Here is a 23,804-nt window from a genome sequence, read left to right on the forward strand (position 1 = left end):
CATAGCCCCACTGGCATGCTGCACCCCCATTCCAAGATGGTGCGATGGTCTGCCTGGACCGGTCCCAAGGTGTGCTGAGTAGTGTGTGTCCCCCCCCCCCCCCCCCTATCTGGTAGTTTTTTTTCAGGGTGGACGTGGGTTGGGTTGGTCGGACCCCCCGAGCGTCCTTTCTTCCCACATAATGCTCCCCCTCACTATCGGGGTCTCTCTGCGGACTGCCCCCCTTGCTGTTCAAATGTACTTGGGGGTCCTGGGAGCCGCGTGCAGCCGCCATTTTTCTCTCTATTGGTGGCCATGTTTGTGTAGTCCGGTGGCCATTTTCTTGTAGTTTCCCATTGCTATCACACGGTGGCCATGTTTTTGAAGCCTATGGACCAGTGAATCGACGGTGGGCCTCTGGTGTCAGATCCTGACCTTTTTCTTTCTCTGATCGCTGTACGGCATGCAGCCTGGCACTCTTTCTCTGCACCTCTTTCTGCTATAGTAGTAACCTGATGCGCTGGGACTTGTGGTGCCGCTGGTGAAGCTGTGGGGGGTCCCTCTGGGTCCCAGTCCGCTTTGTCTGCAATGACTGCAGGCACTAGTGTCCAAGGAAGATGTAGCCCTCCAAACAAAGGCGAGTAAAAAGTGTCCTCCGCCTTCACCTGAATCCTCTGTTTCCTCAGATTCTGAGGTTGATTTGGCCACTGCGGACGTGAGTCACCCTACTGGGTCTGCGTCCATGCACCCGGAGTGCTCCTGATAATGATGATAAATCCTCTTCCACTACAGCCGCGCATAAAAAGGCGCAAGTGGATGCTCGGATTGTATCGGTGTGGACAAATTTCAAATTGGAGGACACCGCTATGGCTACGTCAGCTGCTTTGGTACCCACAGAGCCTCAAAGGCGGCAAAGGTATTCCAATTTCCTGCCTTTTTAGACAGCATTGTCGCGAGTAAGTGGGATTCCCCAAAAACGCCCTGTCGAGGTACCTAAGCATTTAGCTAGAAAGTAAATTTTTGAAGAGTCCCTGTTAAAGAAACTGACCGTACCACCTGTGGTGGACTCTCAGGTTTCCAGGTTGACTAAAGCCACACTCCTCCCCGTGGAGGAGGACTCTCCTTCTTTAAGGACCCTTTTGACGATACCTGGTATTGATACCTTTTTTACCATGGCTGGTTCCATTCTGCAGCTGGTGTTTGCCTTAACCTTGGTTTCCCAGACCTAAACAGAATGGGCTAAGCTTCTGTTCCAGGATTTCAAAGGGGGACAACCTCCTCCTGACCTGGCGGAGCTGGCAGACCAGTTGGTCCAGGGGTTGCTGTACATCTGTAATGCCTCTCTGGATGCAGCTCCCTTAGCTTGCAGGGTGTCTGTGACAGCGGTGACACTCCATCGCATGATATGGCTGAAATACTGGTCTGCGGACCAGGCTACCAAGAAGGTACTGACAGATCTCCCCTTTGTAGGAAACCCCCTGTTTTGAGCTTCCATGGAGGAGATCAATAAGGGTCTTACAACGGGATAAGAGTACTCTGCTTCCGCAGGCTACCAGGAGCAAAGAGTTTCGTGGCAAACGTGGCCCTTTCTTCTCGGCCCATAAGCGGTCCTTTCGTCCCTTGAGATCTAAGTACCAGGGGTCAAAATCTGCCTGTAACCAGAGTTGTATAAAGTACTCGAAACCTATACTTGAGTAAAAGTACATGTGCTCGATCAAAAAGTGACTTGAGTAGAAGTGGAAGTGCTCGATCAAAAAGTGACTTGAGTAGAAGTACTAAAGTATTCAACATTTTTTGTACTTAAGTATTGCAAGTAGTTTTTTTTTAAATTTTGCTACTCAAGTACTGAAAGTAAAAGTACAAGTACTGTGTTATGTAGTTATTAAAGAAGTCAAAAGTTTGAACATCATATTGTTTTTTATTATTTCAAATGCAGCTTTTATTTACACATACAGTAGCATTTATTTTCGTATGCGCTGATAATACACATGTTTTGAGCTTCATGAAACCTGCCATCTACTGTTCTGGCAGTGGTAATTTTTATAATAGTAACGAGTAACTATGCAGCACAAAAAAAAAATATCGGAGTAGAAGTATTGAAATCATTGAAAAAATGTAGTGAAGTAAAAGTGGAAGTAGGAGAAAAAAATTATACTCTAGGAAAGTACAGATACCGCCTTTCAGTACTTAAGTACAGTAGTGAAGTAGTTCTACTTAGTTACTATACATCTCTGCCTGTAACCCCCCGCAGGGGGGTCCAAGAGGCCCTGGCCTGGTAAGCCAAGAGCGGGTTCCTCCTGAAGGGGCACCCTCAGCCGCATCTGTGGGGGGGCGTCTTCGCTTCTCTACTGGATCCGTGAACCTCATTGATTCAAGACAAATGGGTCCACGAGTTGATTCAGTCCTTGCCTTTTTCTACCCTTTCTACCTGCGCTTGTCCCCATATCGCCTACAAGGTCTTCCTGGGGCGGTACAGGATTTGCTTTCACAAGGGGTCATTGAACCGGTTCCAGAATCTAAATGCTTTCCGGAGTTTTATTCAAACCGATTTTTACTGTTCCCAGGAATGAAATCAAGGTCTGTCCAATCCTGCACCTCAAGGCCTTGAACTGCTTGTGTGAGTTGAGAAATTTCGGATGGAGTCTATTCGCACTGTAGTGGCATCCCTTCATCAAGGGGATTTTCTGGCCTCTATTGACATCAAGGACGCTTGCCTTCATTTCCCAATATGTCGGGCATCAGCGTTTCCTTCGCTTTGCCGTGGGCGTGGAGCACTACCAATTTGTGACGTTATCCTTTGGTCTCCCCTCGGCTCCTCAGGTGTTCACAAAAGTTTTGGCCCCAGTGTTGGCACTGCTACAGCATAAGGGGATTGCGGTACTGGGGTAGCTGGAGGGCCTCCTTCTGCGAGCAGAGTCTCCGAATGCCTTGCAAGACAATCTGGACATTTAGTTGCGAACTTTGCAAGAGTTCAGGTGGAAACTGAATTTCCAAAAATCTGCTCTGGTCCCATCCACCAAACTGGACTACCTGGGTCTGACCCTGGACTCGGCCCCAGCCTGGATGTTTCTTCTGGAGGAGAAACTCCAGAAGTTGCAGGATGCGATTTGGCTCCTTTTGTCCAACCAGTGGTCATCTCTCAGGAACTGCAAGTGCTGGGCCTGATGGTCTCCACCTTGGAGGTGGTTCAGTTTGCTCAGTTCTATACCAGATCTCGGCAAAAGGAGACTCTTGCCAAATGGAACAAGAATCCACAGTCTCTGATCCTGTTGAGCCGGGGTACAAGGGGGCTCCGGATCTGGTGGCTCCACTCTTTGGCGCTTCGACAGGGAAAATCCATCCTTCCCCTGTACTGGACAGTGGTCACCACGGATGCCAGCCTGTCCCGGTGGGGAGGGGTCTTGGGCATGGATTGTGCTCAGGGGGTTTGGATTCTGAAGGAGTCCAGCCTACCGATCAGTATCCTTAAAATTCGGGCAATCAAGCTTTGCCTGACCCAATGGACGGATCATCTGCAGGGGCACCCGTTAAGGATTCAATCAGACAATGCCAGGACCATGGCATATGTCAATCATAAAAGGGCACCAAAAGTACCCTAGCAGCCCGAGAAGAAGCCGGCATTCTAAGGTGGGCAGAATGCTTTGTTCCATCCCTCTCTGCCTTGCATATTCCAGGGGTGAAAAATTGGCGGGCAGACGTTAGATCATGGACAATGGTCTCTCCACCCAGAGGTGTTTCTTCAACTGTGTCTCCGGTGCGGGACTCCCGATGTGGACCTGTTGGCCTCTCGTCTCAACAGGAAGGTGCAGAGGTTCATAGCAAGGTCTCGGGCTCCTGCCCAACGCCACAGATGCTCTGGTGGCCCCCTTGGAGCCAGTATCTGATATACGCATTTCCTCTGAAAACTCTTCTGCCGAGACTCCTGCGAAGAATCGAGGCAGAAGGGATTCCGGTCATCCTAGTGGCCCTGGACTGGCCTCTCAGGTCCTCGTATGCCAGACCTGGTACGACTGGTCGCTATTGTCCTTTGGAGACTCCCTCTCAGAGAAGATCTTTTAGCTCGAAAGCTGATCTTCTATCCTGCTTTGTCGCTGGCTTTAACAGCTTGGCTATTGAAAGCCAATCAATTTCACATTGATTATTTGATTTTTATGGTTCTAACACCGAGTAGCACTTTATCATATTAATTTGAGTATTGTTGCACTATAGGATTTATTTATTATAATTGTATCGTAGCACTGTTTAAATTGGATTTACTTTGAGTGCAGTGAAAACGCCATCCGCGACAGCGGCCATTTAAAGTACATGCACATTTTCATTTAATCTGTTCACATTGGGATTACGCTGATTTAATTGTGGCACTGATAAGGTTTACACTCAAGAACATTCACACAGTTGTTCCAAAGCCACTTCTTTGTTATCTTGGCTGTGTGCTTAGAGTTGTTGTCCTGTTGGAAGATGAACCTTTGCCCCAGTCTGAGGTCCAGAGGCTCTAGAGCAGGTTTTCATCATGGATGTCTCTGTACATTGCTGCATTCATCTTTTCCTCGATCATGACTAGTCTCCCAGTTCCTGCCACAGAAACCAATCCCCACAGCACGATGCTGCAACCACCATGCTTCACTTTAGGGATGGTATTGGCCAGGTGATGAGCTGTGCCTGGTTTCTTCCAGACATGATGCTTGCCATTCAGGCCAAAGAGTTCAATCAGACCAGAAAATTTTGTTTCTCATTATATGAAAAGCCTTTAGGTGCCTTTTGGCAGACTCCAGGCAGGCTGTGCCTTTTTACTGAGGAGTGGCTTCATCTGGCCACTCTACCATAAAGGCCTGATAGGTAGTGTGCTGCAGAGATGGTGGTTCTTTGGGAAGGTTCTCCTCTCTCCACAGAGAAATGCTGGAGCTCTGTCAGACTGAGCTTTGGGTTCTTGGTCTCCCTGACTTATGCCCCGTACACACGCATCGATTATTGGCCGTGGATTTTCGGCCAAAATTTTCGCTTGTTATTATGATGCTTCCGACAACCGACTCCGACTTTTCGGCCAAAAAAAATCTGGTGTGCAGGCTATAAAATTTTTGTTGGCCGTCAACACAACGGCCGATTTTCCGTCAGTCAGTACAGATTTCGGCAGACACAAATTTGATGAGCAAGACTGGGCATGCTCAGAGAAGAAAAAACACACGGAAAGTAAACCAGCACATGACATCACTTCTGAAGTAGATTTTTGTTGGCCAAGAAAATTTGTGTGCAGTCTAGGCACATTCCAACCAACAAAACACCACTCTGGACAAAAGTCGGACGATCGATCGGTCGGCCGATAATCGTTGCGTGTGTACGAGGCATAAGGCCCTTCTCCCCCGATCTTTCAGTTTGGCCGGGCAGCCCCCTCTAGGAAGAGTCCTGGTGGTTCCAAACTTCTTCCATTTATGGATGATGGAGGCCACTGTGCTAATTGGGACCTTCAATGCTGCAGAAAGTTTTCTGTACCCTTCCTCATATGTGTACCTTGATACAATCCTTTCTCAGAGGTCTACAGACAATGCCTTGGACTTCATGGCTTGGTTTGTGCTCAGACATGCACTGTTAACCGTGGGACCTTTTATTTAGACAGGTGTGTGCCTTTCCAAATCATGTCCAATCAACTGAATTTACCATAGGTGGACTCCAATCAAGTTGTAGAAACATCTCAAGGATGCTTAGTGGAAACTGGATGCACCTGAGCTCAAGTTTGAATGTCATGGCAAAGGCTTTGAATACTTATGTACATGTGATTTTTTTCGTATTTTAATACATTTTCAAAGATTTCAAACAAACTTCTTTCATGTTGTCATTATGGGGTATTCGTTTGTAGAATTTGAGGAAAATCGTGAATTTAATTCATTTTGGGATAAGGTGTATACAAACATGTTCTGTCTTTGCATTTGATTCTATAGACCGATGTTATAACCGTGTTAAACTTTGTATTACTCATTCCAGATCTTGTCACATTTCTGCAATCTAATTCTGCCTAATTGTTTGTCTTTCATGTTCCTTTTTGTCTCAGGCTGTAACTGCACTAGTAAAGAATTTTCCTAAGCACATGGTTTCATCAATGCAGCAGATCCTTCCTATTGTCTGGAATACGCTGACTGAGAGTGCTGCCTTATATCCTTTACTACTGATGATTTTCCCATTGTGATGTAATCTGCAAGTCTACACAGATGCTATTGTGGCATTTTTCGGTTTGTTATACATTGTAATAGAATCAACTTCCTTAATTATTCTTTCACTTATGTCAGAACCGAAGTAAATGATACAGAAGATATAGAGGACCCTGTGGATTCTGATGGTGCGTTTTTACTTTGTTTGTGAGTTTAGGTCAAAATATACCTGTATTTAGGTAATTTTTTTATTTATTTTTTTATTTAAAAACTGGTTGAAAGTTGATAGATCCCTATACAATTGCAAAATTGCATTAGTTTTCTTTTTTTAGGTTTTCTTTTATTTTCATCCAGTGATCCAGCCAGTAAGTGTGTTTTTCAGCAGAACAAGTTCTCCTGCAAATGTTGCTGTTAGTGTTGAGACAAGCCATTTACCGTTGACAGGGGTTCTTAAAATGATCCGCTTCTATTTATGTAAAACCTTTATCCCAAAAGGAAATAATCTGTTGCTGTGCATCTGCAGTGTGAGCTGGAGTTTGGCTTCAGTTTTAGTGCATCTAAATCTTCTAGTCATTCTAACACCCCCCACCCCCCCCCCCCCCCAAAAAAAAAAAACAGACAGTGCTGCTATCTAAGGATTCTAGCCTGTGCGCCTCATCCAGAGTGGAGGCACTACAATACAGGAGGTGTTGCTGGCCAGATCACTAGGTGAAAACAGAAGGAATTAAGCCTAAAAAAAAAAAAGAAAACTGATGCAGCCACCACATCTAATGATTGGTAAGCTGCAATATATTATTTTGGTTTTGGGTTTCACACCGCTTAAAATTGTTGGCTTGTTATCTTTTTAGAACAGTTCTAGTTAAAATTATGTAATGATTTGACTGGCCATGTATCTCTTTCATTCATTGACTGACACCGCTCCTGATCTTCTTAACCATTGGGTTATACTGGGGGGTGGTGGGGATCTGTACCTGATGGGGGCTCCTACCATGGTCCCCTCCCTTCTTGTATGTGCCTTGCCTTAGGCCTAAGAATCCGTCCTGGGAGCCTCACGATGCCCCCATTTTGTCGTGGCGTGTGTGCAGTAATACACGGCGGCCATGTTTTTTTGTAGTCTGGCGTCCATTTTGCGTTAGTCCAGCTTTGAAAATATCTGCGGCCATGACAGTGGAGCCTTCTTCTCTAGTGAAGATGATTCCTCCACTCCTGTAGCTGCGCAGGAAAAGGCTCTGGTGGACACACCAATTGTGTCTGTGCATGAGACTTCGGTGGAGGCATCAGTTCCCTTTGGCACTCACAAGCCATCTAAAGCAGCAAAGGTGTTTCCCTTCCCATTTTGACAGAATTGTCGCAAAAGAGTGGGGGCGGCCAAAACGTCCCATCATCGTCCCTAAGCGATTTGCAATGCGGTACCCCTTTGAATAGTCCCTTCTTAAAACAATGGACTGTTCCATCGGTGGTGGATCCCCTGGTTTCCAGGTTGAATAAGGCAGCCATGATTCCGGTTGAAGAGTCTCCAGCTTTTAAGTATACGGCTGACAGAAAAACTGAGGCTTTGGCCCGCAGTATGTTCACTATTGCTGGTTCGGGACTGGGGCCGGTATTGCCCTGGTGTCGCAAACTGACCGAGTGAGCTAAACTTTTATGCAGTGACCTGGAGGGGGATCATCTCCCCCTGCCTTTGCTGAGCTAGCGGACCAGTTGGTCCAGGGGCTGCAGTTTATCTGTGATGCCTCTTTGGATGCGGCTCCCCTGCTTGCTAGACTGTCTGTTTCGACAGTGGTCCTTAGGCATGTCTTTTGGCTCAAATGCTGGTCTGCGGACCAGACTAAAAAAAAAAAAAAAAAAAAAAAGCCTTAACTGATCTCCCTTTTCAAGGAGATCACCTGTTTGGAGCTACCCTGGATGACATCATTAAGGGTCTCACAGGAGGAAAGAGTACCCTCCTACCGCAGGCTAGTTAGGGCAAGGATCCTCGTTGTAGACATGGCCCATCCCTCTCGGGTCTAGAAGTTTTTTTTCGTCCCTCAGGGTCGGCTTAACAGGGGATCAAAGCCCTTCAAGACCTCCTTGAGATGATCCAAGCGACCTTGGTCTGGCAAGTCTAGAGTGGGCTTCTCCAGACCCGCGGACAAGGCTCCTTCAGCATGAAGGTGCACCCTCACCGTGTCTGGGGTGGAGCGACGTCTTCACTGGTTCCCAGACCTGTGGACTTACTTGATGCAAGACAAGTACGTCTATGAAGTAATACGTTCCGGCTACAAGATCTAATTTTGTTCTTACCCCCCCCGGAAAGGTTCTTTCCCTCCAACATGCGTTTGTCCCCGGGCTGCTTACAGTCTCTCCTTGGGGCAGTATGTTTTGTTTTTTTTGGCTGATTTTACTAACACACCTATTCCTTTGATCCTTTCTGCGATTATAAATATAATAAGTAATCAAAACTTTTTTGTTTGTCAAAATCAGGCCTTGTATCTTTTTCATTAAAAGAATATTAATGAACAGCCACTGTGCTAAATAAAAGAAAAATAAAATCCAAATTTATTACAGAAGAGCAGCTGGGCACTAATAACATTAAATAAAATGAACCACAAAGTGAGTAATACAATAAAAAAGAATGATGTTACAATGGATATACAAATGCTGTCAGTATAATACGACAAATTGCAATACAGAAACAATAAAAATAAAGGTGATACATTACGCAGACCTCCTGGTCGTCTGAGGTCTGGGCTCAGAGGTTTTTCAGAGCTTTGACTGTTTTTTATATACCTTCTCTACCCAACCCTCTTTAGTTAAAATAAAGAATAAATAGAAAAAAGAAACACACCCTTAACTTTAGAATTTTAAACAGGTTTCGGTCATCCTCACAGCCCCTCTCCGCCTCCAAGTGATTCCTTTCAGACTGCGTTGGTCTTAAACAACATTGCATTATTTTTAGATACCATCTTTATACCAAGCAGCATTGTGTACAAAAGAAAAACAGACCTTAATCGATACCAACTCTAGATACAATACAACAGAGCTGTTTTATGATGCCAGCTGTTCTCAGAATGTCCAGTCAGTGTTCTAAAACTTTATAGTCCTCAAAATTTCACTATAATGTTCATTTCAGGTAAAAAAAGATTGTAGATTTCAATATTTCCATTACATTTCCCCCTGAAGTTCATTCTTGAACTTATGCCCTCCCTCAATGATTTTGTACTCACCCACAACAGCCCACAAGGTCCAACCCTCCCCACCACCACCGTGACCACCTCTGCTTTCTTGAGCACAACGGAACACATCAAGGTATATTTGAGGCTGCCCTGGTGCCTTAGAGACTTCACATCTGGACCATGAGTGCCTGTGCTGCAATGTTTCCTTGCTCCTCTGCCTTGGAAGAGTGGAACTCCAACATCCATGGCCGGATCCTGGAATCTTTTAGTCCTGTAACAAGGGAATGCTATGCAAAGATTGGATCAGACCGCGAGATGGCACTTTTCAGCATGGTGAAAGAAAGTTAAGCAAAGTGTAGTCATTGCACCTTTGTCTCAAGGTATGGCGGGGTTGTTGTTGCTTCTTCAGGTGTTGGTAGGGAGGGCCTCCAGACAGTCGTGGATGAATACAAAAAGAAAAGCGAGAATGTCAGAGTACAGTTATTGGGGGGGATCAAAATTGATGCAGCTGTGTGACCATTAAGGTTTAATATTTATAAGGGTTATAATGTTGACAGGTAAAGCTCAGGTTAAAGCAGTAGGCAGACGGAGGGATGTAAAATACAATAACTGAAGACCTGGATTTACAGGGATACTCGAGTTTCAACGGTTGTTAAATATGGTACTCATACTGTGTTTCTCAGGAAACCATTTAAGTCTGTGGGTCCCCACCTGACTCTTGAAGCTGAGTCAGGAAGAATGTCAATGCCTCATTCACAACAAAAAAAATTATATGACTGATGTCTTAGTTACATTATCTAAGAAAATAGAAGATAAAAACCAAAAGAACAACTTGGCATAATAAACTAGGAAAGGGAACGAAAGAGAGGTAAGTAATGAAAATGAACAAGGATAATAAATATTAATAAATATATAAAGGATAATTAAAAAAAATAATTTTTAAATATATAATTAATTATATATTAATATATAATAAAAATAAAAAAAAATACAGATTTAATGCTGCTCCAAATAAGATTTTTATTTAACACATTCAACTTTGGATAGTTGCAGAGCATTGAATCTGTATTTCCATCATGTTACAAGCAACCATTGGAAATGGTACTATTTGTACCAAAATTAAAAACATGCAAAATCAGTGTGCAAAATGGGACAATGATTTAAAGTGTTTGTTCACCAATGCCAGAAGTCTGCCAAGCAAAATAGGTGATTTGGAAGCTCTGGTGCACGAGGAGAACTATGACTTAATTGGTATTGCTAAATCTTGGCTTCATTCTTCACATGACTGGGCTAATAATATTCCTGGCTATGCACGCTTTCGGAAAGACAGGGTAAAGCGGAGGGGTGGTGGTGTTTGTCTCTATGTGAGAAGTGATCTCAAAGTGAGTGGTAAAGAGGACCTAGTTGATGGAGAGTGTGCTGAATCTGAAGCAGTATGGGTTGAAATGTACATGGGTGTGCGTAAAACAAAGATTATCATTGGAGTTTGTTATAAACCTCCCAGTATTAATGAGGAGGTGGAGACTCAGCTCATGGGACAGATAGAAAGGGCTGCAAGGGCTGGGACAGTGTTAATGGGGATTTTAACTACCCAGACATTGACTGGAGTAATGGCACTGCTGGAACAGTTAAAGGGCACAAATTCATAAACCTATTACAAGACAATTTTATGGTGCAGTTTATTGAGGCCCCCACTAGAAATGATGCTCTGTTGGACCTGATAATCTCAAACCATGCAGAGCTTATTGACAATGTTCATATAAAAGAACATCTGGGTAGCAGTGACCATAACATGATTTCATTTAATGTTAGCTGTAAGCAAAAAATGCATACAGGAAATAAAAAAACACAGAGCAAATTTTCCAAGAACGAGGGCTGCTCTCCAGGATTTAGACTGGGAGGGAATATTGGCATTGATAAGCACAGAACAGAAATGGGAATTTTTCAAAAAGACTATGCAAACCCACTGCAAAGTATATTCCCATGGGTAATAAGTTTAAAAGTCTACAAATAAAACCTATGTGGCTCACAGAAAAAGTTAAAAAAGCTTTAGATAAAAAGAAAGGAGCTTTTAAAAAATATAAAAATGAGGGAACACTATCATTGTTTAATTGCTACAAAGAATATGTAAAAAGGAAATCGGGGACGCAAAAATCCAAAATGAACGACAGATTGCAAAAGCTAGTAGGACAAACCCCCAAAAAATCTTCAAATATATTAACAGTAAAAAGGTTAGGTCTGAGCATGTAGGCCCTTTACAAAATAATCAGGAGTGGGCGACTGGGGACAAAGAGAAGGCAAATTTAATAAATACTTTCTTCAGCTCTGTATATACAAAGGAGAATGGAGGAGCTCATGACCATAATGAGGACGGTATTGACACAGCCCCAAATGATCCACAATGGCTCAAAAGTGATATGGTCCAAAAATATCTAGACCGAATAAGGGTGGATAAAGCGCCTGGACCAGATGGCATCCACCCACGCATCCTAAAAGAACTGAGCGCTGTAATTTCTTGTTTCTAATTTTTAGGGACTCGTTCAGTACCACTGGATTGGCGTAGGGCCAATGTGGTGCCTATATTTTAAAAAGGGATCAAAGTCTTTGCCAAGTAACTATAGACCTGTTAGTTTAACTTCTATAGCCGGGAAGATATTGGAGAGTTTAATAAAAGACCACATAGATGAGTTCTTGCTGGGAAAAAATATTTTAAGCAACAGACAGCATGGATTCATGGGACAGAAGTTGTCAAACAAACCTGATTTCTTTTTATGAGGAAGGAAGTAAAACCTTGGACAGAGGGGTGGCTGTGGACCTAGCATACTTGGATTTTGCAAAAGCGTTTGACACATATCCCCACACACGGCCAATGTGTAAAGTCTACTGGCTTGGAAAGATCAGTTTGCAATTGGCTAAAAGATAGAATTTCAGAGAGTAGATGTTAATGATTCTTACTCTGAATGGTCTAAAGTTATCAGTGGTGTACCCCAAGGTTCAGTGTTGGGACCCTTACTTTTTAATATCTTTATAAATGATCTAGGGTCTGGGATTAAAAGTAGCATTTCAGTCTTTGCAGATGACACCAAGCTTTGCAGTGGAATAAGTTCTTTACAGGATGTCTCCAACTTACAAGCTGACCTCAATGCACTGTTTCATTGGGCAACTATGTGGCAAATGAGGCTTAATGTTGATAAATGTAAAGTTATGCACTTGGGGGCTAAGAATATGCATGCATCATACATACTAGGTGGAGTAGAACTGGGGGAATCCATAGTGGAGAAGGATCTGGGTGTTCTGGTAGATCATAAGCTTAATAATAGCATGCAATGCCAAGCTGCGGTTTCCAAAGCAAGCAAAGTCCTTTCTTATATTAACAGAGGCATGGACTCCAGAGAGCGAGATATCATTTTAACCCCTGTACAAATCATTAGTAAGACCTCCTTTGGAATATGCAGTTCAGTTTTGGGCACCAGTTCTTAAAAAGGATATAGGAACTGGAGAAAGTGCAGAGAAGGGCAACCAAACTGATAAGAGGCATGGAGGTTTTCAGCTATGAGAAAAGATTAGAGGAACTGAATTTATTCTCTCTTGAGAAGAGATTAAGGGGGGATATGATCAACATGTATAACATGTATACAACTGTGTCAACTTGAGAACTGTAATAGCCCATGGGCTTGTCACGTCCTCCATGGTCCTGTGTCATTACTCCAGCAGCATGGCCTCTGGACTCATGACACTAAAGTCAGAATGCCTTGGTATAGTCTGGTAGACCCAAAACGGGAGCTTCACCTATTGCAGCTTTCTAGGTCTGAATAGCAAGCATTTGCTCTTCACTGAGTCAGTTTCCCCTGTATGTTTACAGAGTCATAGAGTGGCTTGCAAACCTTGGACGTTTCTTGTATCTATTGTTGGCAATATCCAACCAACCCTAGGAATCCCCTCAATTGTTTTGCATTTTGTGGCTCTTTGCTATTCAGGATAGCTTTCTTTCGATCTTGTCAGGTGTTTTTTTCCTTGGGAGATGCAATGACCCAAAAACACAACTCGGTCCATGTTGTATTGTAACTTGGAGGGGGATAATCTGCATCCCTCTTCTCCAAGGTGATTCAACAGTTAGTGCATCTCTACATGCCTCTCTCGTATCTACTCCAATCAGTAAGTCCTCCAAATATTGAAGTAGAGTGATACCCTCCGGGCAGTGCCACATGTTAAGGCATTCTTTCATTGCTTTGCTGTAATCATTTGGGCTTGATACCATGCCCTGGGTCAATCTACTCCAGGCATACTGCTGCCCTTTAGAACTGAAGGCAAAACATATTGACAGTCAGGGTGGAGCGGTACAGTGTAAAAGGCATGCTTCAAATCAATAACTGAAATATTGATTAGAAGGGATAATGTTACTCAGAATAGTGTGAGGGTTTGGTACCACTGGAGCATTTTCTTGGATGATTTTGTTAATTGCCCTTACGTCTTGCACCATCCAATAAATGTTTAGACCTGGTTTTTTCACAGGGTACAATGGGGTTTTAGCTGGTAAACTCACTTTCACCAATATACCCTCTTTCAGGAGGTGTTTGATTTGGTCTCTATTCCTCTAATTGAGCCAATTTCAATGGATACTGAGGTAACCTAGGGATGATAGTATCTGGTTTTAGTTTTATCTTAACAGGGGGGCAGTGGATCATAAGTCCTGTGTTCCCCCTCTTAGCCCTAACATCTGGATTCATGCTTTTGTATAAATCACTGGGCAAGCTCTCTGCAAGACTTGTGTCTGGTTCCAATTTACACAAGGCGATGATGCTATCCCAGGTTTCTACCATTGGTGTTGGTCAGGATCTGAAGGGATGTTTACTTCCACTCCATCCTCAGTAACCTGTATTTGTGCTTTCGTTTGGGAGAGCAAATCTTTTTCCTAGCAAATTGCAAGGAACTGAATCGCTCAAGAGCAGGGAGGCTTCAGTTTGAAAGGGTCCAATTCGAACTTCTGTGGGAGTGGTTTCCAGTAGGGGATATGATATACCCCCTAGACCAGTGATAGCGAGCCTTGGCACCTCAGATGTTTTGTAACTATATTTCCCACAATGCTCATGCACTCTGCAGTGTAGTTGAGCATCATGGGAAATGTAGTCTCGAAACATCTGGGGTGCCAAGGTTTGCTTTCACTGCGCTAGACCAACTCCTCTAATTGTATTTTGAATGGGAAGATTCACCTCCCTGGATTTCAAAACGGAACGAGCTGCCCCGGTGTCTACTACTTGTAGCTCTACACTCCCTCTTGAAGTGTCCGGGTCTGTTGCAGTTGAAGCAGACAGGTTTCCTTTTTGGTTTTAGGCCGAGAGCTGCACTGTTTAATTGATCACTGACAGTGCAGATCCTTTGAGGTTTCATTGACTCCCAATCAGATCTATTCCTTTCAATAGCAGTTGCAAGTGACAACAAAGAGGAGAGAGGCTTATCTCTCCAGTCTGAATTTGCAGTCATCAATTTTTCCCTGATTTTTCCTCTCAACCCAGTAATGAAGCTGTGTATCAAAACCGGTGATAGGGCACTGTTGGTAATGTCCCCACCAGCCGATTCCATTGCTTGTTGTAAATGTAGTAAGTCATACAATCTTCCTTTTGGTTCTTGGGTGACTCCTGACACCTTGGTCCAAGACTGGGGAGGATAGACTGTTTTTTAATCAGTTGTGCCAATTGCTTAGTGAGTACACATCCTTGATGGCTGGAGTCAACCTATAGGGTCTGTGGAATATTAGTTTCTCTTATGTCCTCTGACAGATGCAGCCTCTTCCAAGTTTCATCACTATTGGGTAATGGCATCCGCTGCATGAGCAGAGGGTGCCATTACCCAATAGTGATAACTTGGAAGAGGCTGCTGCGTCTGTCAAAGAACTCAGAGAAAATCATTTTACGGTAAGTTCTTACAAAAATTCTATTTTTTACTGAGGATTTAATCAAAGTCCCCGTCTCCACAAACCCTTTTAATTATTTGAAGCATATCACCCCAGTTTGCATTGTAGTTTGCCTGGATGTCCAGCAGCACTTTGGCAGATTTAATGGGATCAGTCTTTGGATGGGGGATAACACTCAGAAATCGCTTCATCTCAGAGGGATTCCAAGGTATGTGATGTTATCTTTGCAGTGGCTCTCCCATTGTTATCATAAACGACCTGCTGTCTTACAGGATAGACAGATAGGTTATCTGAAAAAGCTATCAACCTTTGATTGGCCTTTTAGGGTTGTGCCGCAGAATCCCAATAAGTCTGGGAAAGATTGTTGCTGCCAGGTGTGCCCACATTGGGTGTTACCATTTCCCTGTTAAAGTGACCCCACACAGGTCCTTGCTGTGGGGTACTAGTCACTTGGGGGCGTAAAGGTACATAGGCAGTGTACTCAGTAGCAGAACTACCAGTATTGCTTTCAGCAGCAGCATTGCTCTTTAACTGCTGTCTAGGGAAGAATGCTGGCTCGCAGCCAGTAAATGTATTCGGCAAGTGTACTGTATTCGGGAGGTTCTTTTGTCAGAGGGGAAGAAAGTACCCCTTTCTGACAGTATGTGATCTTTGGTACTAGGGAGACTTTTCTCCCTTAATGTCAGCATTCTGTTCCCCTGTCTTGCTGCGCTGTCTCTCCTTTTATTTCAGTGCTTCACAGAAAGAGTCTCTCTGATTCATCCAGGATTTTAACTGGGGTGTCAGCTGATGTGTTAAATTTGGCAGCAAGTTTTGGCTTTCCTTTTTGTCATCTGCTGAAAGATAATTCAGATCAGTTTTTGAGTATTTCGCTAACAAGGACGAGGCGATTGCATAAGGCCCCCACTTCTGACAAATCGATATCTTCCCCCTATTCATCACTGTCACTACTCTGGGGATTTGGCTCTAGTAGCTGCTCCTGCTTGTCTCTACTCCTCTGCATCATTTGGTGTGTTTTCTCCTTAATTCCCACAGTAAAAATATTCACACCAGCCCTAGTCATGGATTCTACTATCCATGCACTCTAAGCATCTCTTTCATTTAAGCGCATCATCTTTCCTTCGTGAATATACCACAGGGCCTCCCAGGCTTTAGGCCTGAGTCCCTCTTTTAGAATAATTTTCCCCAGTCCAGCGATCCCAATCTTGAATATATGTCACAACCCAAGGCCCATATTTATCAATCTTCTCTTCCTTCGGGGTCAAGTGGTAGGGTTCACCACGGTTAGACACCCTCCTTGAAGCAATTTTATTACCCATCCTTACAGGTACTGAACCTTAAACTGATTTCCCAACCTTAATCGATTACTCACAAGAGTTGGTGAATCTCTGTCCAATGTTTGGGTTGACAGGTACCGCCCCTATCACTCCGTCGCTGCTTTTTCAATACTTGTCAGAACAGGATTTTCCCTATGCTGACTATAGTCCTTCAAATTAACCTGGAGATTTCCTGAACTTCCTGCAAGTTCAAATCCCCCCCCGTGGTCTTTTCCAAAGTATTTTTTAAAAAATGCTTAGTGGGACTATTACTTCTGTTATCTCAAGAAAGATTAGCACAAACTTGGATAATCGGAACCCTTTCAGTGCTTGGAGTACAGACTGCAGTTAATTGAGGCCCAACTATTTGCAATATGATTTGTAGCGGTTACAATATAACCAGTGTTCACAGGCCTAATTACAAACTTTACAATCCCCAGTTAATAGAATTTGACAGATTCATACACATCAAGATCATTCAGTGTGACTTAGGCCCACAGGTACATTTCAGTCACGAAGATTGGGAAGCGTCTTGACCTAATCTTATTCGAAGGTCTACTGAAACTGCTTTTTGGCAGAAAAGCACAGATCCTAATTTTTCACTGCCTCCAAGAGTCCAAACAGAGCCCTTATTATTCACACTCTCACATCCTCCTGCAATAAGGCGCAACTGAGCAGTTAGGATGTTTTTCTCATTCACACTCAGTACAGTTTTATTATATTCATATCAGTCTCATCAAAGTATTAGCACAGACAAATGGTATGTTTTTTTAAAAAAATACAGCAGGGATTAAAGAGGGTTTTGTAATGACAATACAGGCCCCCGCACATTTCCTGTGGATGCAGAATAAGGTGTACTGGGCAGATAAGGGTGTATTGGGAGGAGCGCACCGACATATAAGCCATCCGCACGCTATGCGTACCAGCTACAGATGACGCCTAGTGGGAGGGCGAAACGCGTTTAGCATGGTACGAGCTTACAACATCACTTCCGGCCGATGGAACGCACGCTGCAATCTGCAGTAACCACCGAGCCGCACACAGGGATATCTGAGGACTGTTCTGAGTTTTAATGCAAGTGGATACTTTTTCTACAATAAAGGGATATAAACGTAATTACACTATGGCAAGTCCTTTCTTTATATGTCACTGAGAAGTATATGGCCAGCTATAGGGCACAGCAGCCCCGCACAGTGTTCATGGTTCCTGCTCAGACCTGCACTGGGATACCAGCTATGAGATACAGGCTCTTATCCTGAATTGTTCCGGAGCAGTATGACCCATAAGCGTGAGGTATTTTCCTTGTATTCATCCTCGGAAAGGACTGTCCACTTCCTCCTTTCCCTGTCCAGGTGCACTGTACTCGGGTGCTCAGTGCCTCCTGGGCCTTCCGTCATCAGGCGAAGGTTTGCAAGGAAGACGAAGGTGACGAAGGTTTGCAAGGAAGCCACCTGGTTGTCGGTGCACACTGTCACAAAATTATATAAAGTTGATGTGTTGGCATCTGCGGATGCTTCTTTTGGCTGCATCTTTGGCAGGCTGCTGTTAAGAGGACCTGTTTCCTCTTTGGGGGTGTTTTCAGGTGGGCTCCAGTTGTTTTTTGGTTGAGCTCCTATTACCTGGTTGGCTACGGTTTGGCCTTGGTAATTTTTTCTTGCTTTTCCCACCCCTCATGTTTTAAACTTCTTTGGGAGGTCCCAATGGTTAAGAAGAACAGGGTCTGTGTTCAATGTACAAAAGAGCAAACGGGATTTTTGACTTATTGTAAAATCCATTTCTCTGATGTTCATTAACCGACACAGCACCCACCCCTCTGGAGTTTTAATTCTTCTGACATTGCTTGCAACAAAACTGAGTACCTATAGCAGAGAGAAGGGTTATACCTCCTAGGATTGTCTTTTTTCTGCCATGTGGTCACTGTAGGAGGCAGTATAACCAGTGGTTAAGAAGATCAGGAGCTGTGTCCGTCAGTGAACATCAGAGAAATATGGTAAATAAAAAATTCTGTTATTTTTAAAGTGTATCTAAGAGTCCAACTTTGGATAGTGACCAAGGGTTGTATAGTTACACGGGTTGAAAAAAGACACAAGTATATCTAGTTCAACCAGCAGAAAGAAGAACTAAGTAGAAAATCTCTATATACAGAATCCTACACTCTCAGAATTCGTATTGATTCAGAGGAAGGCAAACCTCCAATAATCGTGCATCCATTTATTGCAGAGGGGCATAAATTCCTTCCTGATACCCCAAAGACAAATGGATATTCCTTGAATCAACAATACCTAGTGTTGAGCATTGGATCGAATCTTTTTTTTTTTTTTTTTTTGTCATGTTAAAAATTGCCACAATGACAGAAGTCTGAAGAATGCCAACATTTTAGAGCTTTCTAGAAAAAAGTGACAAGGGGAAATCTCCCAAATGGAATACATGTTCTGGTGATAGCAGTCTGAGGATTCTACTCACTCTGTAGAGATTTCCTCTCTCTGTTGCGTCTCCAGAACAGGAGACATGTTCAGCTGGACTTAGACAGCAAAGCAAAAAAAAATCCCCTCACCAAGGCTTAAACACTTTCCCTCTCCATCAAAAATAAAAACAAATGTTTTGGCTATACTTGCACATTTACACTTATCTTTACATTTATACTTGCATATTTTTTGCATCTGTTGAGTTCCGTTTTGTTCTTGCTTTTCATCCCACCAGGTGAAGTCTTAGGATTTGAAAACCTGGTGTTTAGTATCTTTGAGTTTGTGCACACCTTGCTAGAGAACAAGTTTAAAGGGACCGTGAAAAAAGCTCTTCCCGAGCTGTTCTACTATGTTATACTCTACATGCAAATCACAGAAGAACAGGTAAGAGGCTAAATTAAATAGATAGGATGTGCAGTGTTTGGAAATCTACTGCTAAGTTTCAGTGCCTTGTTTAGAATATAGTTCTGTAATGGGAAAAACAACTAGAATTGAGCAGATTATAAAGCAATGGTCTTATGTTAGCTGTGTTGTTAAGATCATAACTAAATTACCCTTGTATTGCTTTTTTTAGATAAAGGTGTGGACTGCAAATCCTCAACAGTTTGTTGAAGATGAAGACGATGACACGTTTTCATACACTGTCCGCATTGCTGCCCAGGATCTTTTGCTCGTGAGTGAAATGCATTGCAAATAATGTATTGAGTACAGAGTACTTAGAGAATTTTATTAGAAAAGACTGCAGCTGTAAAGTCCAGCAAGAAACTTACCAATCGTAATGATTTGTTGTTATGGTTTTTGTAGACTACCTACCGCTTGTGCAATAACACAACTATGTTATACCCTAACTATTACGACTCTACATAACCATTTCTGTTTTCCCTTTGCTTCTAGGCAGTATCTAGTGAGTTTCAAAATGAGAGTGCAGTTGCACTTGCTGCTGCTGCTACTCGTCATCTTCAGGAGGCTGAACAGATTAAGAGCCAGGGGGGAGAACACTGGTAAATATTGCTTATAATTTTAGAAAACCCAGTTAACGGGAAACCATAATTTCTCTTTCGCTCATTGACGGACACCGCTCCAGAATCTTGTTGACCAGTAGGTGATGCTGCCCCCTACAGGAGTAGGACACTACGCAGGAAAAAACTTTACCACGCCTATGGGGCAATCCCAGGGGATATAATCCCCCCGCCTACAGGCACAGGTTTTTTTTCTGCCTTGTCAGGAGTAAAGACCTAGTTCCTTGCTGGGATCTCTGGTCCTAGCATTGTTTTCTTTTTTAAACTGATTTTTTTTTCTCAAGAAAGGTGTTTTCCTTTCAAACTGAGTTTGTCCCCGGTCCGCTTACGTGGTCTCTTCGGGGCGGTACAAGATTTGCTACTGCAAGGGGTGATTGTACCAGTACCAAACTCTGAATGTTTTGATGGTTTTTATTTAAACCTGTTTACAGTTCCCATGAAGGAAGGCAAAGTTCATCCTATCCTGGCCCGCAAAGCCCTGAACTGCTTTGTGCAGGTACAAAAGTTCCGGATGGAGTCCATTCGTACAGTAGTGGCATCCCTTCATCAAGGGGATCTTCTGGCCTCTAATGATATCAAGGATGCTTACGTCCATATCCTGATATGTTGGTCATCAGGGCTTCCCCTGCTTTGCCAGGCTCGAGGAGTATTATCAGTTTGTGGCGTTACCCTTTGGTCTAGCCTCAGCTCCTTGGGTATTCACAAAAGTGTTGGCCCCGGTGTCAGCATTGTTGCAACAGTGGGGGATTGCAGTAGTGGGGTACCTGGATGATCTTCTGCGGGCAGAATCCCTGACTGCTCTAAAGCAGTGGTCCTCAACTCCGGTCCTCAGGGCCCACTAACAGGCCAGATTTTAGTATTCCCTTGTAGAGATGCAGACTAGAGTACTGCAATCACTGAGCAGCAAATTATATCATCTGGGATGTATATCAATTATCTTGCAAACCTGGCCTGTTAGTGGGCCCTGAGGGCCAGGGTTGAGGACCACTGCTCTTAAGGACAACCTGGACACCACTGTGCAGGAGTTCGGTTGGACATTGAATTTCCAGAAGTCTGCTCTAGTTCCGTCAGTCAAGTTGGACTATCTGGGTCTGACCGTGGACTCGGCCTCATCCAGGGTGTTTCTTCCGCTGGACAAGCTCCAGAAGCTACAGGATGCAATTTGACTTCTGTTGTCAGGACTTGCATGCGGGTACTGGGCCTGATGGTGTCTACCTTCGAGGTGGTTACGTTTTCACAATTCTACAAGTCAATTGCAGAGAGAGCTTCCTGCCAAGTAGGACAAGAATCCACAGTCTCTAGGCAGTCTGATTCTGTTGAGCAGGGGTACGAGAGGGTCCCTGATTTGGTGGCTTCGCTCTGCGGCGCTTTGACAGGGAAAATCCTTCCTTCCCCCCCCCTGTACTGGACGGTGGTCACTACGGATGCCAGCCTGTCTGGTTGGGAAGTTGTCTTGGGCACAAATTGTGTTTAGGGGGTTTGGACTCTGGAGGAATCCAGACTACCGATCAATATACTGAAACTTCGGGCGATCAGACCTTGTCTGGCCCATTGGACAGTTCGTCTTCAGAGGTGCCCAGTACGGATTCAATCGGACCATGCCACGGCCATGGCATATGTCAATCACCAAGGGGGCACAAAAAGTGTCCTAGCGGCTTGGGAAGTAGCCGGCATTCTAAGGTTGGTGAAACGTTTTCGTTCCAGCCCTCTCTGCCGTGCATATTCCAGGGGTGGAAAATTGGCAGGAAGGATTACCTCAGTCAACAGGAGTTGCACCAGGGGGACTGATCGCTTCATCCGGAGGTGTTTCATCAGCTGTTTCTCCAGTGGGGAACTCCTGAGGTGGACCTTTTGGCCTTTCATCTCAACAGGAAGGTGCAGAGGTTGGTGGTGAGGTCTCAGGATCCTCTGACCGATGCCACAGACGCACTGGTGGCTCCCTGGGGCCAGTATCATCTGATATACGCTTTTCCCCCTTCAAAACTTCTTCCGAGACTTCTGCGAAGGTTTGTGGCAGAAGGAATTCTGGTCATCCTAGTGGCCCCAGACTGGCCTCGCCCATCTTGGTACATGGATCTGGTACGGCTGGTCGCCGATGTCCCTTGGAGACTCCCTCTCAGAGAAGAACTATTGGTTCAAGGGCCAATCTTCCATCCTGCTTTACAGTCGCTGGCTTTAATGGCTTGGCTGTTGAAAGCCAGGTGCTGAAGGATTGGAGGTTGTCTGACTCAGTGATCCCCACGCTGTTAAAAGCTAGAAAATCGACCACCTAGGAAGATTTACCATCGTATCTGGAAGTTGTACATTGCATGGTGTGAGTCTCCGGGGGTTTCCCCCCCATTCCTTTTCGGTGGCTCGAATTTTGGCGTTCCTCCAAAAAGGTGTGGAACAGAGCCTGGCCTTGGACACCATCAAGGGCCAGGTTTCGGCCTTGGGGATTTTATTTCAACGACCTTTGGCTATGCATTCTTTGGTTCACACCTTTGTTCAGGGGGTTCGCCACTTGGCTCCCCCAGTGCAGTCTCCGTTGCCTCCGTGGGATCTCAACTTGGTGCTGTCAGTTCTTCAGAAACCACCTTTCTAAAATATTCGTGAGATTCCTTTGCTCGCATTGTCCCAGAAAGTAGCCTTCTTGGTGGCTATTACTTCTGCCTGCATGGTGTCAGAACTGGCTGCTTTGTCTTGTTCACCTTGGTGGTTCAGAGAGATGGTGGTGCTTCGCCCTTGTCAGTCGTTCCTTCCTAAGGTTGTCTTCTGGTTTCCATCTGAATGAAGACATTGTGTTGCCTTCCCTGTGTCCTAAGCCTAAGGAGGTTGCCTTGCATTCTGTGGATGTGGTTCCGGCGATCAGGTTGTACCCGTCGGCAACCGAGTCCTTAAGGAAATCAGACTCTCTGTCCTTACGGATGGACCTCGCAAGGGGTCTTCTGCGTCTGACGCGACCATTTCCAGATGAATCAGACAGATGGTGGTGCAGGCCTATAAAGCCAAGGGTCGGGTTCCTCCTTTCCCTGTTAAGGCACATTCTGCGTGACCACCTAGTGCCTCCTGGGACTTCAGCATCAGTGGTGCAGGTTTGCAAGGCGTCGGTGCACACTTTCACATAATGTTATAAAGTAGATGTGCTGGCATCTGTGCATGCTGCTTTTGGCCACAAGGTTTTGCAGGCTGCTGTTTGAGATGCCTAGTCCTCTTAGAGGGTGTATGTTTTTTCAGATGAGCTCCAGTTGTTCCTGGTTGAGCTCCATGTTACCTGGTTGGCTAGGTTTAGCCTTTGGGAATTTTTTCTGCTGTTTTTTTCCCCACCCCTCCTGTTTGACACTGCTTTGGGACGTCCCAATATTCAAGAAGATTCTGGAGTGGTGTCCATCAATGAATCAAAGAAAATTTTGATTTTCGTCTTACCGTAAAATCCTTTTTCTCTTACGTCCTCCGACAGTCGCCGCCACTTCATAATCTTCACTAATGGGGTATTGACCTTTGCTCCGTAGGAGTAGCTAGGCAACAAGATTTGTTAATATAAAAGCTTTTAGCATATCACACCCCTAGGGGGCGGTCCCCTCAGTCAATACCTCCCTGCTTCCTGCATTCTCAACTCAGTTTCTAATGCCTAGCTTAGGAGTAGCTAGCTGATACTGTGCTGGGGCTCTCAGTCTCGGCTTTCTATCCTCTTTTTTGATTTTATTTGAGTATTTTTTTCTCTTTTTTTTACTAGCTGTTATTTTTCTCAGCACTAGTTTAGTTCTTCGGATGAAGATGATCATGCGGAGCTGGGTCTCGGACTGGCCACCCTGGATCCCAGGGCTCAGGGCCAGGGGC

General features: G+C 44.4%; 2 protein-coding genes across 2 annotated transcripts in view; both read left to right on the forward strand.

Annotated features, from left to right (window-relative positions):
- The window catches only part of SHISA4 (shisa family member 4), a 477,761-nt gene that overhangs the window by 278,002 nt on the left and 175,955 nt on the right, over positions 1–23,804 (forward strand). The gene's annotated exons all lie outside the window — the stretch shown is intronic.
- Positions 1–23,804, forward strand: part of IPO9 (importin 9) — a 137,775-nt gene that overhangs the window by 68,702 nt on the left and 45,269 nt on the right. The window contains exons 8-12 of the mRNA XM_082244847.1: positions 6,023–6,123; positions 6,249–6,307; positions 19,202–19,350; positions 19,541–19,639; positions 19,861–19,967. Of these exons, the coding sequence (XP_082100973.1) occupies positions 6,023–6,123; positions 6,249–6,307; positions 19,202–19,350; positions 19,541–19,639; positions 19,861–19,967 (515 nt within the window). The remainder of the gene's footprint in view (positions 1–6,022; positions 6,124–6,248; positions 6,308–19,201; positions 19,351–19,540; positions 19,640–19,860; positions 19,968–23,804) is intronic.

The sequence above is a fragment of the Pelophylax lessonae genome, assembly GCF_965119305.1.
Source record: "Pelophylax lessonae genome assembly, chromosome: 2".
Classification (NCBI taxonomy): Eukaryota; Metazoa; Chordata; class Amphibia; order Anura; family Ranidae; genus Pelophylax; species Pelophylax lessonae.